Source organism: Girardinichthys multiradiatus, chromosome 3, assembly GCF_021462225.1.
Source record: "Girardinichthys multiradiatus isolate DD_20200921_A chromosome 3, DD_fGirMul_XY1, whole genome shotgun sequence".
In the NCBI taxonomy this organism is placed as follows: Eukaryota; Metazoa; Chordata; class Actinopteri; order Cyprinodontiformes; family Goodeidae; genus Girardinichthys; species Girardinichthys multiradiatus.
This window is the reverse complement of record NC_061796.1, coordinates 38500958-38517054: the sequence shown is the minus strand read 5'-3', so window position 1 is coordinate 38517054 and position 16097 is coordinate 38500958. Positions and strand designations below refer to the sequence as shown.

General features: G+C 38.9%; 1 protein-coding gene across 3 annotated transcripts in view; it reads right to left on the bottom strand.

The window, feature by feature from the left end:
* bcam (basal cell adhesion molecule (Lutheran blood group)) overlaps positions 1-15897 on the bottom strand; it is an 85528-nt gene extending 69631 nt beyond the window's left edge. Inside the window, exon 1 of one of the 3 annotated variants that reach the window (XM_047360980.1) lies at positions 15580-15897. In XM_047360980.1, the coding sequence (XP_047216936.1) occupies positions 15580-15643 (64 nt within the window). In that variant the 5' untranslated portion in view covers positions 15644-15897. The remainder of the gene's footprint in view (positions 1-15579) is intronic. The other 2 variants (XM_047360981.1, XM_047360982.1) reach the window with 2 other exon arrangements.
* Positions 15898-16097: the final 200 nt, after the last annotated feature.

Sequence of the window (16097 nt, the reverse complement as noted above, 5' to 3'; positions counted from 1 at the left end):
ACCCATACAGTAGTGTAATTGCTCTTCTCTTTGCTATTTGTTCCTATAGAAGCTTCCAAATTCCTTCATTAGCCTTTTAACAAATAATAAGATTCATGGTGCCTGCAAAGTAGTTGAGTTAAAGTTAGCTAACCTGTTGTCCAACATGTTATCCAACATGCTAGAGTTAGCATATTAGCATTTGAGCAAACAATAGCATACCACATGACTTAAATGCTATTAATATAGGGTTAAGTTTAGCTACTTTTAGGTAAATGCTACCATTTGGGTGTTAGCATTTTAAACAAATTTTAACATTAGGTTACACTTGTAGGTTTTCTAGGTCAAGCACACCTTTTTACTTCCTAAACTGTTTAAACTGTTTGTCAATGGATGTAACCTTTTGGGCTTTCAGTTTGTCTGCTGATGTCTCTAATGCTGATGTCCTGATTTTTCAGCTCAACTACTTTCAACAGAACAGGTTAGGAACAACTGCCTTTTTTCGTCTGCAAATTTCTTTAAAAGAATAAGCTCTTCCAATCTGTCAGCTAACTTGTACTCTTCAACAAGTGTTTCAGCTTAAGTTCAGCATCTTCAGCAGTGTTCTGGTTCAGTTTAAGCCTCTTTTGTATGCTTCTATCTAGTTTTTATACAGTCAGTCAGTCATCTTCTACCGCTTATTCCATAGTGGGTCGCGGGAGAGCTGGTGCCTATCTCCAGCAGTCTATGGGCGAGAGGCAGGGTACACCCTGGACAGGTCGCCAGTCCATCGCAGGGCAACAGACAAACAACCATGCACACACTCATTCATACAACTAAGGGCAATTTAGAGAGACCAACTAACCTAACAGGCATGTCTTTGGACCGTGGGAGGAAGCCGGAGTACCCGGTGAGAACCCACACATGCACGGGGAGAACATGCAAACTCCATGCAGAAAGATCCCAGGCCGGGAATTGAACCCAGGACCTTCTTGCTACAAGGCAACAGTGCTACCAACTGCGCCACCGTGCAGCCCAGTTTTTAATACATTACATTTAAAATTTTTTGCTCTTCTTATATGTTCATATATTACTTTTTATTGTTCAGATAGTCTTTTTGCCTTAGTTTAGGTCCTTCAACATAGCTTCCAAATTGGCCTTTCATCCTTCACGCTGCATTTAAAGAGTAAAATGCAAACTTTTCTGGTGGGGTGGTTACTTCTGTCCTACAAATTCCTCATATTGATTTCCGGCCCTAATAAGAAGTGAGAGATAATGAAAAGCAGTGACATGTCCAATGCTCCCATCATCCTCCCAACCTGCTGCAAACCCTCCCTGTGCTTGTCCCCCTTTGTCGGGACTTATTATTTAATGTATGTCCTCTCTGCCTATGCCATTACCCAGTCCTCATCCCCACCCCCAATCATACACTGCTTTCAATTCACATGGACACTGAGTGACACAATGAGCAGTGCGCACGCCTGGACTGCTAATTGGCATGAGTAGTTGGTGCATCGTTCATTATTCTCCACAGACACAGCCTTCAAAATGTGTTTGTAAGTGAGCAAGGAACTGGATCAAAGGGATCCACTCGGCTGTCCTGAACCTTTACACATCTCTCAGTACTCAATATGGCAGTCAGCACAAGCCTTTCTCATCATTCACAAGCGCAACAACATAGGATCAGATCACTTCCATTTAAAAAACATTCTAATCTTGTTTAGAAAATTTTATCATAAAGTTGCAACAAGCCTGCAGAGGCAAAATGCAAGATGCTCTCAAGGCAAAGATTTGAGTAGTAATTACATTAGTCCCTAATAACAAGTCTCTAAACCAGTTAAGCACTTTGTAGTTGTAACAATAACTATTCTTCAAATGTGTTATCCTGCATTGCAGACATGTAATTCAGAGTTATTTAGTCTGATGGAGTCATAACCCAATTGAAAACTATTAATTTTGAATGAAATATTCATATAGGCCCAATAGAAGCTTGTACTATTTTTTACTAAATGAGCTAAAAACAATTATGGGAAGAAATTTGACTTGACTTCTGTGACAGGAATATTAGCACAAATGATACAAAAACATTTAAATAAAACATTATACGCAATGTGCTTCTTAGGCTAATAGACTCAATTTTATAAATACAGTAAACTCAACATTAGCTGGAAATGTCAGTGGGTCAAACACCTTTTTTTCTGAGCAATTAAAGGAACGAGTCTCTTTTTGCTCCTGTTTACACTACACTGATAGAAATGACTCATTGGATTAACTCAATTTAATTGATGGCAGTGTTTCCATCCAATAAAATTTTGCTAGCTGAACCAAATCCACATACATGTGCACAGTGTAATTTAATTGAGTCAGTTAAACAAATTTTGTTCTAATACCTTTAAAATCAAATAATCACATACACCAATTGTGAATAATTTTGGTTGGTGGATCGCAAAATAATGTCATTCTGTTGAGCTACGCTCAAAAAATGATTTGTTCACAGAGCATAATAAAAATATGGTAAGAATTTCCACATAAATAAAATACAAGGAACAATTATGTTTAGTGACCTCAATGTATTTATGTTGGGCAAACATGATGTATTTGCGTTACTGTAACATAAACACTAAGGTTCAATCCAACCCAATGTGTAAGTGTAAATTTTATGAACTAACGTAATTTCCTCAACCCATTTAAACGTATATGATATACTTGTGAGTTACTTAATTTTATGAGGTAGTTGCAGTGGCTTTTAAAAAAATATATAGTGCACAGTTTAATTGTGCTAAATTTCTAGCACTTATACTCTAGGAAGAACTCATCAAGGACTGCTAACACAATTATGGTTTCTGCTGTTCAACAGATATTTTTCACAAAGTGGCATCTTTATTATTTTAGGTTTTTAATACAGAGTAAACCCAACAAGTCTTCATACCAACTACCTTCCTCACTAATGGTTTCTAAGCGGAACAGTCTGACAACACATAATGAACACATAAAGATGGGAAACAACAACAGACTAACACACTAAAGAATATTGCTAAACAAGCTACCAAATGATTAACAATGAACTTGAACCCTACCCATAATCCTTTTCCCAAATCATGTGACGGACAGTTACCTGCAGCGGTATGCTACAATAAAGAATACAGACTAAAACTTCAGTGTCCAATAGTGTGTACATTATGTTTGTTTAAAGAAAAACACCTATGAACATTTCTTAAGACTGGATTCCTGGATTCTGATCAGGTAGCCAAAAAAGCTCAATTTGCTATTGAGAAATCAGTTTACAATATATATCACACATTACTGTACTACTGTTTTGGAGGTGTAAGCAGAAATGATTTGCAATCTTAACCCAATAGAATTAAGTTGTTTTAACATAGTACATTTTGCATAGTTGTATTTTAAGCTAAAACTACATGTTTTAAATATGTTCAAACACAAAACATGATTTTATTAAGTAAAAGCTACATGTTCGACTTAAGATAAGGCAACAGACACCCAGTTTTCTTTTTTTGAGTGATTTGGCCCTGCTTTGAATTAAGTTATTTTTGTTCAACTAACTCATAAAATTTAAATAACCTAATGACAAATTAATCTTTTGATCAACTCAACATAATTTACTTATGAACATATGCATATCACATGTTTGCAGACGTTAGTCTTCTTATTATTATCTTTGTTGCCGGGTGCATTACCACCACCAACTGGACATTCTGCAAGAATGTCCAAAGAGGGCGGACCGTTATAAAACGAAATAATTTTGTGTTCGTGTAACAAAAACTGTTTTGAAAGTAAATATTTTAGATTCAAATTAATGTAAAGCTGAAGTGTTACATTTAGGTGGAGTAAATCAAAATGAAATGTTTTGACTTGAATCACTTTTTTGAGTGAGCGATATTCAAATAATGCAAGGTATGAATCATACTCGATCTGGTTTTAACAGAAGGGAAAAAAGAAAATGTTAGAGATGCACAGAGATGCTGTCTGTCGACTGGAACTGGCTGATTGTCAGCTTGATCAGCCCTGATTGGAAAGCAGGCAATGTAAAAATCTTTTTCAATCAGTAAACATATTGCATGTATTCAATAACGGGTCGCACTAACAACAACAGTCTTCAGTGTGGACACTAGTATTGAGAAGATCCAGTTAGCTATTTTTAAGAATCAGTCAAGTGTTCAAAAATAAATTCAGAAGAAGCATGAATGTTGCAAGAAGCTATAGTATGTTATGTCTGGGGTTTGTCTAAGCTGCAACACAGTAAGAGAGCAAGACTTAGAGGAGATAAAGGAAGTTTTGCTTCATCCTTTTAAGTTTTCAACCTGTGTGTTTCATACAACATGCTGGATACAGAAATATTGGCAGTCTTTTGTAAATCATTTCTCTACAAAATACACATCCAGACTGCACTTTTATTAATGCTGGCCTTACTAGGCAATCGTAATATAAGATACTAAAGAGAGTTAAAAATGTGACCTCCGTAATAATTTTGCTGTTGTTTCAAAATTGTATAAACCCTGTTTAACAGAAACTACTCTCTCACACACACAATGATGTCCCATCTGCTTCCAATAGACGTAATTAATGATCAATCACAGCTTGAAATTTTTTTGATTACGCTTCTTATATTTTCTTATATCATAGTTCTTAAAATGAAATCAGAAATGGCTTTACAAAAGTGGCCAATTGCTGCATCAGTTTAAAATTATGATTTGCAGAGAACAGCATAAAGTGAGGTTTGGAGACTGAAAAAATTCCTGAGAAAAAAAAAGACTTAGATTTAGGAACACCATGTGACTTGAGAAAATTAACAGTCAGAGCATGGTAACTCTGCTCTTCCGTTTCAAAGTCAAGTTCACACAAGCAGAAAGCAGCAAAGTAACATCTTTGGCTATAGTTTTAGAGTGGGTCTAGTAAGAAAAGAAAATCCATAAAACAAAGGCGAGTTATCTCCTCAGGCTACGGGACTGACTCAAGGCCCTGAAAACCGATACTGGATTTGGTCACTGCTAACGCAGACTTGTTCTCACGTGACCTCAGGAGTAACCCCTCCCTGACTTACACGCATATCAAGTCACACGAAACAGTGAAACTCCAAAAATAAACAATGTTATGCAGGTGATGCAGCACACATATATATCACCTCTGTTCCCTACAACTAGCACTCCCCTCGTCCTCCTTCTTCCTATTGCGGAGGATTAATGTTGCCTTGCCTGTCTCCCAGGTCCCCCAGGCCCAGTTAAGGCAATAAGATCTCATTGTCAAACAGTGACCAGCCTCGCTGGGGAGGTTAACACAGCAGCTTAACCATTAACTAGATTAAAGTTAAGGGCCCATCAGAAATCCTCTGACATTTGGAAAGGTGGCCATGAAGAATTGTGTAAAAGAAAGAGAAATAAATGTGATGTTGCCACTCTAGATTATAATAGAAATGATAGTATTTCCCTGTATTTTTATTGATGCCGAGAAGGAAAGCTCAGTAAAATTGGGCAGAATTAGAATTATGCATTTAGATGCCATCCCTTTTACAAAGAAGTCTAAAGCAGCAATGTGGAAAGACAGAAGGTGCTAATGAAACCCCGGTGTGTGTTTCTGTATGTGCAGAAAGAAAGTGGCTGTAGTATAGCTTCATTGGAAGGGTGCATTCAACAACTGCTGCTGAGGCAACTGTTGATGTCTGAGAGGCAACAGCTTGCGGGGCTCCCAGAGGGCCCTCTCCAAGCCAGCAGTCAGATGGTGGGTTTAGGGTTGGAGGGGCACAGGGGTTAGGATTTCTTCTCCACTTGCCAGGAAAATTATCTCTTTGGCCACAGATCCAAGCTTTTGCATGGCATTCCCTATTCTTAATTAATCCTCAATCCTGACTTTATTCAGCCTGTCATATCTTTATTCCTGCTGCCACAGAATGTTTTTTAAATATTTGATTAAAATAAATGGAATGACATAAATTAAGTACTAAAGATCCTAACCAAATTATCATAGTTTATCTATGAGTTTAAATGTTAAATTGTTGAAAGAGCTCTAGCAAATCCAGCCTTTCTTTGTTTATTCCAACGAAAAATGGACCAAGGCAAAGAGGTTCTTACTCTCATCTGTCTACTGCATGCTCTGTCTAAATGGACCGGCTCTTAACCTCCTCTCCTGAAAGAGCTTTGTGAATTTTCAATTTTGTTCCAACCCAAGCTGCACCGCCCACCCCCCAACCCAATTTGCCAACTGCAGCAGCAAGGACGCGCATACAAAGACATGGAGCCTCTTTTCAAGGCTGCATTTGAAAATACACATCAACATCAACTTCCTCCCCAGAGATAAGGAAAACAAAAGAACACAGTGGCAGTGCAATGCTCTGCTCTAATCACTTTCTCATCTCACTTCTTGATGTAGCCATATCCATCCCTTCCACCCTGTTTCCTTCCTTCCCTCCTTACAACTCCCACTAATTTCACGGCAGCACAGCCTCAAAGTAGAAGACCAGGCCTCAGCAAGTTTTGAAGACTCCTTTTTACCGTTACTATTCAATTTTTCATTTTTAAGCAATGCACTTTACTTTTAACGCAATTAAAGAGCATATATCAGCATTGTTCCAACTTCTCCTTTTCAGGTTTGTAGCTCACAATAGTTATGTTCATTAAAAAAAAGCAAGGGGGGATAAAACCAGCACAAGTTAGCCAAGAACACAGCTTTAGTTGCTAAAGAGTGATGATGTCACATCTGGAACTCCAAAGTATACAAAGTATACTGATGCCTAACTTTGGCCACCCGAGACAAAAGTAGTGACAGCAAAGTATTCAGCTCAAATTTGTGTTCATGAAGTGAGGATTTAAATGGTGATTTATCCAGAAGGGATGATATAGTTAGAACAAGTTTTGTCTGAGGGCGGTAGTTTAGAGATTCATAAAACCAGCACCCTGTGCTCTAGTCCAGCTGCAATTCAGCACAGTGGGGAATGGCCGCATGGGACCAAAACTCTAATATGAAACACTGAAATTCTGGAAGCAATGAGGTTAGATGTTGCAATTTTTTGCTCCAGTTCTGACCTGCACTGATACTTTGATGCCCACAAACACTTTAACATCATATTTCTCCAAACAACAATCACCAAAGTATCCTACATTATATTAGTAATCCATGCAGTGACTGTATAAGTCTCACCTTTCTCCACATAATCGGTTAATGGTTAATGGCTCATGATAGTTTAACTCTTTGACAGTAATGTGTGTGTCAAAACCTTATTAGTTTAGCCATAACATGTAATTTTACTCTGAAAGTAACTTCAAGCTAAATCTACTCATCTGGTGGTTGGGAATTAAAATCCTCAGTCAGGATCTGTGGTAAAATGTTTTTTCTCCTTCATTGGGCTTAAACCTGGGATCTTTTTTATGATCATAAACAACAGCTGCAGTCTCTTCTGACTTTGCTTGAGCTATCTGTAGTGGCTGAGGCATAAATTGTGTTGTGTCTTCTTTCCTCAGGCTTGGGTTGTTCCTTTTCTTAAGTTCGAGGTTTCAATTTTTTATTGTTTTATCCTCTTGGGGCAAAAAGTGTTTCCCACAGAGAGGTTATTTTTAGTAGATGAGGAGAAATCCATTATTCCTACTTGTAATTTACTTTCAGATAAACCTTGTTACCTGCATAGACGGTCTTTGTTGCAAATATATTTGCTACATCCAAAGAGCAGACACAAACCCATTTCAAATATACCCATTAAAAAGATAATGTCTTTTCCAAGAAAGTAATTTGTCAACGTGAGGTAATTCCCAATGTAAGGTTTCAGACAGCCAGCTAACATCTATATATGGTGCCTTTTTTAGTGGGCATGACTGAAAAAGCTGTTTTCATTTCAGAAATTGTATTTTAAAATAGCATATATGCCTTAGAAACCACTGGAAAGGTTGACTATGATGTATTTATGTTTCAAAGTTTAAAGGTTTTTTGGTTGTTTTTTTTTTTTTTACTCTAAAACACAATAAAATATGTGTGGTAAAAACCCAGTTCAAATACAAACCATGGCGGTGACAGATATAAAAGGAGAGAAAGTGCTTTTGATAATGAAAAACTAGCAAAGAGGTCAAGTGGGGGGAGGATGGTCAGTCTTATTTGAAAAATCATTAATAGTGGTCCATAAATCCTTTGTAAGAGGGCTCCAGGGATGGATGTAAAGGCAAACAGAGCCCTCGCCCTTTAAAGAACAACAGGCTGTCATCCTGAAGCTTGGCGGGGTCATTAACTGTTAGCCACACATTAAAGCAGGGCAGTTTGTACAGGCAAAGGCAACATGTTAAATCACAGCAAGCAATCAGACGTAGTACTGGAAAAGATGAGCGCACTAAATCCCTCATTGTAATGGAAACAACATGGATAACAAAGATAACGAAGGGAGAAATCAGATGGGATGATGAGACTGATTGCGAACATAGACAAAAACAGTTCATCTGGTGAAATCCACCTTTAGTTTAAACCTGTGGAGGCTTGTGTAGTTACTTCTTTAAGCTTCTGAGAATGTATAACGAGAAAAAAATAAGGGGAAAAACTTTTTGAACCACATTCAGCCAATTAACCAACTTAATTAACCACGTGTGTGCAGTGTACCATGTGCTGATGCCCAGTTGTCTGGGGCTTCCTGCCAGCTCACCCGCCAACATCAGCGCCATGTCACATTGTTGCAATGGTTTAACATGGTGTTCAGAGAATAATAAACTGCACTGGGCATGTTGGATGGACTTCAGAGCAAAAAATAACCTAATTGTGCCCAGAAGTATTTTAAACCTTACTTAAAAAACAGACTCCACTCTCTTACCTGAAATACCACCTCTATGGGGGTAACAAACAGCGCTTTGTGGCTGCTTGTTTGTGTGCAGATTACTCTCTGAGAATTGTTGTTAAAACGGCTTTAAAGTGAGAAAAGAAGTCCTTTTTCTGTAGAATTTAAGGTGATGACAAACTAAAACACACATTACATGGCAGGTAACAGCATGTTCAGAGGAATCCCACTTATTCCAACTCAGTGATTTACTCAGTCATTATCTCACAGTCACACACATCTCCAAACACAACCATTCTGAGCCCTCTGTTTCAATGCCCACTCCCCCTAGAGAACTAAATGACAGAGGGAGCAAGCATGTGCTTCCATTTCCTTTTTTAAATTTTTTTTTTTTTTTACCGTGTCCTGTCCGGCAGAGTAGAGCATCAATGCAAGCTGTGGCAAGAAGGTTTGCTGTGTCTGTCAGCGTAGTGTCCAAAGCCTGGAGGCGCTACCAGGAGACAGGCCAGTACACCAGGAGACGTGTAGGAGGCCGTAGGAGGGCAACAACCCAGCAGCAGGACCGCTACCTCCGCCTTTGTGCAAGGAGGAACAGAAGGAGCACTGCCAGAGCCCTGCAAAATGACCTCCAGCAGGCCACAAATGTGCATGTGTCTGCACAAACGGTTAGAAACCGACTCCATGGGGATGGTATGAGGGCCCAACGTCCACAAATGAGGGTTGTGCTCACAGCCCAACACCACGCAGGACGCTTGGCATTTACCAGAGAACACCAGGATTGGCAAATTCGCCACTGGCGCCCTGTGCTCTTTACAGATGAAAGCAGAAGCAGGTTCAGACTGAGCACATGTGACAGACGTGACAGAGTCTGCAGACACCGTGGAGAGCGATCTGCTGCCTGCATCATCATTCAGCATGACCGGTATGGCAGTGGGTCAGTAATGGTGTGGGGTGGCATTTCTTTGGAGGGCCGCATGGCCCTCCATGAGCTCGCCAGAGGTAGCCTGACTGCCATTAGGTACCGAGATGAGATCCTCAGACCCCTTGTGAGGCCATATGCTGGTGCGGTTGGCCCTGGGTTCCTCCTAATGCAGGACAATGCTAGACCTCATGTGGCTGGAGTGTGTCAGCAGTTCCTGCAAGATGAAGACATTGAAGCTATGGACTGGCCCACCTGTTCCCCAGACCTGAATCCGGGAGGGAGGTCATACAAGCACGTGGAGGCCACACACAATACTGAGCCTCATTATGACTTGTTTTAAAGACATTACATCAAAGTTGGATCAGCCTGTAGTCTGTTTTCTCACTTTAATTTTGTGCGTGACTCCAAATCCAGGCCTCCATCGGTTCATAAATTTGATTTCCATTGATGATTTGTGTGATTTTGTTGTCAGCACATTCAACATGGCACAGAACAAAGTATTCAATGAGAATATTTCATTCATTCAGATCTAGGATGTGTTATTTGAGTGTTCCCTTTATTTTTTTGAGCATTGTAGTTTCTCTTACACTTCACAGTTACCCTTCACTTCACTATTACTTTATACATGTTGACCACATAACAGTCATAAAAATATTTTGAAGTTTACTTGTATAATTATGTGACAAACTGTTAAAAAGGTTCAAGGGGTGTGAATGTTTTTGTGATGCCATTGAAATGAGAGAGGGGGCAAACTGTGTGTGCATTCCCAACCAATGTGCCACTAACAATTCAGCTACAAGGTTTCAGGTGTTGCACAACATCAGGAATCCCTGCTGTGAGAGTCATTATATGTGGTTATCTGACAATTACAGGTTGCGTGCCTGCACAGTTGTGGATCACTAAGTAGATGACATCTGTGCATTCCTCAATGTGTGGCTTTACAAACCTGACAAAGTGCCTCAGGAAAGCTGTTAAAGGAGGTCCACTGAATTTTATCTTCTCATCGCTTAAATGGCTCTTTTTCTGGCCTAATACCATAATAATTACCAGGGGCTGTAGGGGGTGTGCTTCTGATGCAACACTGGCAGGGGGTACAGAAATTAAAAAGTGAGGAAATGAGTGTGGGGAATGAATGTGGCCACAGACAAAAAGGCCAACTCTATGTGTCAAAGGCCAATACCTTGATTTGAATGGAGGCTTGTCTAAATGATTACTTTTGTAAAAACCCGTTCATAAACTTGAATCCTATGAATACCTTCCAAAAACATTAAGGTTTTGAAGTAGATTGTATTTTCTGATGTAGCAAATGTTTTTCTCTAGTTTTATACTTCACTTATAGTGGCCAATAGTACATGCAGCAATGAGAAAAAGAAAGAGGATATTTTGGACTGGGCATGTCACATATGTGGTTACAGACAATTAAGGGCCAAGTTTCTCTGTCTGGATGGAACCTGGAGTAGCACAGCACGACCCCTGTGGAACTTCCTGCTGCACACTGCCATTCAGCTGGCCAAAAGAAGGCTACCTTATTTTCTTTTACTTTCAAGAAAGATGTTTTAAACAATTTTGTAATTTTCTGGTCACTCTCCGAGTGTGGAAAGGGGTGCCACCCATTATTCTTGTGTTACTTGTAAAGAGCAGAATAACAAAAAATGTGTATTCTCCACAAAACTCTTAAAATCTACTACTAAACCTCTATATTTATGCGTAAATTTAGTATGCATCAAAATGAATAAACAACTATTAAATGTTATGGAATAGACAGGCACTGTTCTAGCCTTTCCTGGCTAATACCAATTTATTGATTTCTTTGAGGTCTGACCTGCCAACTTTGACCTATTGTGATTTTGTTTTATTCTGAAGATTATACCATGTAAAAATATGCAGCCGGTTTATTGTCACAGAAAAGTAAAGAGTTACAAGATTTCTCTAAATCTATGCAACAATGCATATTGTCCTAACCATTATTTAATTTTTATTCAACTTAAAAAGGTGCATCAAAAGACATTTGATCATTGATGTGATTCATAGAATGGTGGAAGTTTTAATGCATTTTATGAGTATAAAAAAAAGTTTTTGGTTTTTCAGTACAGTATTATGTGACAGATCACTGATTGGAGTTGATTAAAGGAAAAACCGTATGACTCTAATCTCTGGCTAATTGACTGATACATCAATGTTATAGATAACATTAATATAGCTAAAAAAAAAAATTATATTATTTTAGCAGCAGTAGGGACAATTGTTGCTTTTCAGCTTCAAATAAAAGAAATTAGATCATCTTATATGTTTTTGTTTTAAATTATTATGTGGACACCATGGAATTGTGATGTTTTTATCCATACCTAATGAATTTTAGGTCCTCTCATGCCTACTTGGAACATGCATGTTGTAATGGCTGGCCTTCAGCAGCCATTAATGGGTGCTTTAATGAACAACTATGACTTTAGGTAATAAAATACCTGCTTTCATAAACTCATGAAACCTTCAATTTTAACTGCAGTACAGTCTCTGATACACTTAAGTGACAATAAACATCTGGGTGGTCTGTGTATGTATTTAGTTCTCATCTGTACTCAACACTGACACAGTTAGAAGTAGCACCAGCAATCTAAAAAAAAGTAGGTCTAGTAGACACAATTCCACTAAAAATAAACAAGAGCTGATATAGTTAGACAAAATGATGCTCAAGGGAGCCTGAAAAATATGAGCTCCGAAAAAAAGATAAAAATCTGTTGTTTTTTTCTTTAGAGCAACATTTCCAGGGTGTGGAACAGTGGGGATGGGGGTGGTGGGCGGTGGTAAGCTCTGCACCTGGAACGAAGTCTTTTAATCAGCACGGCACAGCTGTGTGATACGTTACACACTACACCCAATTCTATCAATTACAGGGCATGTTTTAGGCTGGTGCGAAGGCTAAAGGTGGGGAAACAGCAAAGCATAATAACTGTGTCACTGCAAACCTGCAAGTCTAGCCAGGATACTGACAAATGCTAGAAAGAAAAAGGATGAAAAACTAGGAAACTCAAAACCAAGTTTGAGTGAGGAAGTACAAATAAACAGAATGGAAGAACCGTGTCAATTTGACAAGAACTAATTGATCTAGCTCAGGTATACTGCTGAGGGCTGCATTCAACTTCTATGCCTTTGTCTGGTGAAAATTCCCCCATGTGGAATGCAGCCGTCATTAATCACCTTTTTCATTTCTACTACGGTGTCTTAAAACATATTTAAACAGTTAACTTTTTGCACATTTTGTGACATAACAACCATAAACTTCAGTACATTTGATTGTGATTGTGTGTAATAGACCAATACAAGTTGGGCAGAATGGGTGAAGTGGAAGGAACATGATCCATGGTTTTCAATATGTTTTACAATTGTAAATGGTGCAACCAACCACATTCTGAAATGACCTAATTGGTAAACAGAGCAGACCTGTGTGTAATTTAATCACAGTAAAAATGTCACTGTTCGGTAAAGAATTCAGAGGTTTGTTAGAAAACATTAGTGACCAAACAGCAACATGAAAACCAAGGGGTGGGAACAGGTTGTGGGAACCTGTGAAAAAGGGTTTGGTTATAAATAGGGATGGGCAATATGGCCTTCAGATTTATTCATCATATTTTTTTATATTTATTACAATTTAGATAAAAGTAACAATAAAAACGATTAAAAATTCATCTGTGTATTCAATATATATATCAGTTACATTAAGTAGTGCAACTGTACTGCTAAACAGCACAGAGTAACTTTATTCACAAATATTTATATTTGTCACGACTGACTTATTGTCACATGACTGACTCATATGTTTTGATGTTTTAATGGAGCCAAAAGAGAAAAAAAAATTGTTCAAGCCACAAAAGCAACATCTTCAACCATACATCCATTTTTGGGAGTTTGCAAAAGGCATCAATTAAAAAGATAAAATTAATTAATTAATTTGACAATCTTTTTTTGTTGCCGATAACAATATAATAATAGCCAATTCCCTTGTTATAAAACAATATCCTAAGTTGTGAACATTTTAGGATCACTGTTCAGTCCATTTAAAAAAGTAAAGAGAATCTAACAAATAGAAACCTATTAAAACACAGAATGGCAGACAAGTGGCCCATGGCAGTTCTGGAGGAACTGCAGAGATCCACAGCTCAGGTGGGAGAATCTGTTGATAGCACAACTATTATCTTGCCAAAAAGCAATCCATTGTTTAAATAAAGTCATAACAAGTCCAGTTTTGCAGTTTCCCACAAGCAATGTAGGGGATACAGTGGTGGCAAAATCATACTGTTGGGATCTTTTTCTTCACTAGGGAAAGGGGAGCTGGTCAGAGTTGATGGGAAGACAGATGGAGCTAAATACAGGACATACCTGGGAAAAAAAAAACTTATTGGAGACATCAAGAGACTGGGACGTTCATCTTCCAGCAATACATACAACAAGAGCTACAGTGGAATTGCTTCAGTCAAAGCATTTTCACGTGTAAGAATGGCCAAGTCAAAGTCCTAACAAGAATGTTGTCCAGAATCTATAGCAAGACTTTATGTGAACAGATGCTCTTCAAAGACGAATGGGGAAAATGTCAATCACTAGTTGGCAATGACATACTCCAATACTGTAACTGTAACTGTCTAAATGCACCCCATACTTTTCAGATTTTTTTCAGTGAAAATGTTGAAAACTGCGTCACAATTATGTGCCAACTTGTGTTTGATCTGTCACACAAAATCCCAACAAATTCTACGAAATGTAAAAAAGGCCATGGGGAATAACCACCACTCGGGCCCCACCCTTCACCTCCTCCCTCTAAAAAGGTAAAAGGCAGTGCATTAGTGTGTATGCGTGTGTTGGTGTGTGTGTGTGTGTGTGCGTGTGTGTGTGTGTGTATTTCAAGATATTACAAATGGTATTAGGCAGTGTGGATACAGAGATTTAGGAATGTTGTCATTAGAAAAAACAGGGAAATTAAATTTCCCAGAATGAAAAGACACCAAATTAAATTCGAAAACCAGACCAATGAAAACAAGCATCAAACACTGCACAAAGAGCAGCACAGCAACTCCTTAAATAGTGCTCTAGAGTAAATCATGATAAAATTGTCTTCAATACAGATCATATAAGGAGAAAAACAGGTTGCTTTTAGAACGGCTCAGTGTTTCTGGCAGCACCAAAGGAGAGCTGATGGTGGAGGCTCAGTGCCAGCACAGGAGACATAAATCCCAAAGATCAGACATCAAAGCGTTGAAAAAATTGCAGCCTGATCTCGATCTAGAAGTATGGTCTTCACAATAAAAGGGACTTTTCAATCCTAAGGGAGAGATTTACTGGGGAGATTTTAGGATTTCGAAGTATTTTCTTTATAGGTCTGTGGTATTTTTTCAGCAATTAAACATTATGAGGGGTTTAATGGTAAAAAAAAATTCAACTAGGACGGTTTTTTATCATTATTTTGACTCCACGGGGAATGTATTTATTGGCTGAAGCCCTCTGAAGTTGCGGGAGTAAAATGCGAAAACTCCAAGCCCCTCCACTGTCACCTTTCACACTTGAACCAATCATTGTATCTACAGCGGCTGCGCAACCGAAGGGATTTTTTTAATTCCCACTTCCAGCTGTAACAAATAAATCCCGTTCACGGCATCTTTTCAAGTAAATCTGCCATTCCACCTGTTCCTGGTTTCTTTTGTGTAAAATTCAAAATTGAACAGGTTGCTATCGGCGAAGAACTGGGACTCGACCAAACCACAGTGAGTGGAAAGAAGTTGGCACAAGCCGCGACATGCAGAGACAGGACTAGTGTCGCTCAGGAAGTCAGAGTCAGCGGAGCAGGGGGAAGAAAACTTACAGCCCGCAGGCACGAAAATCCAACCTGCACCAGTTCACAGCTGATTAAACTTCTGTTAATTATGTGCAATGTTTTAAAAATTTGCGGACTTACCTTGAAATATCCAGAGGAGCAAGGTGCACAGGAGCGACGTGCGTTCCAACGTTATGCCGGTCATGACCGCGTCTTCAACTTTTTTTCAAAGAAAAAGTGGTAACTTTGTTTTTATTTTCAAGAGCAAAATCTTGAAATGTGGCCCAGTAGTAAGTCTTCCTCTTCTTTCAATGCTCCAACGCTGATTTCCCTCTCCGTATCTCTCTCTCTCTGCGAAATGAACGCCTCTCTCTCTCTCTCTCTCTCTCTCTCTCTCTCTCAGAAACCTGACGCGAGTGGCAGTCTACTTGGCTGATATATTTGCACAAAAGGTGACCCCTCTCCTCCAAATACAGCCCACTCCTCTCTCTTCCTCCCTCCCTTCTCCTTTGCCTAGCTCACCACCTCAGTTGCATTGAAAAGATTTGGCTGGTTGACTAATCGCGTAGGTCTGCTGGGGGCCCGCGGGACTGCTTTAAAGAAAGTTAAAAGTGATTTTATCATGAGGCTCAGTGACTCATAGCAAAACCTAAAACCGT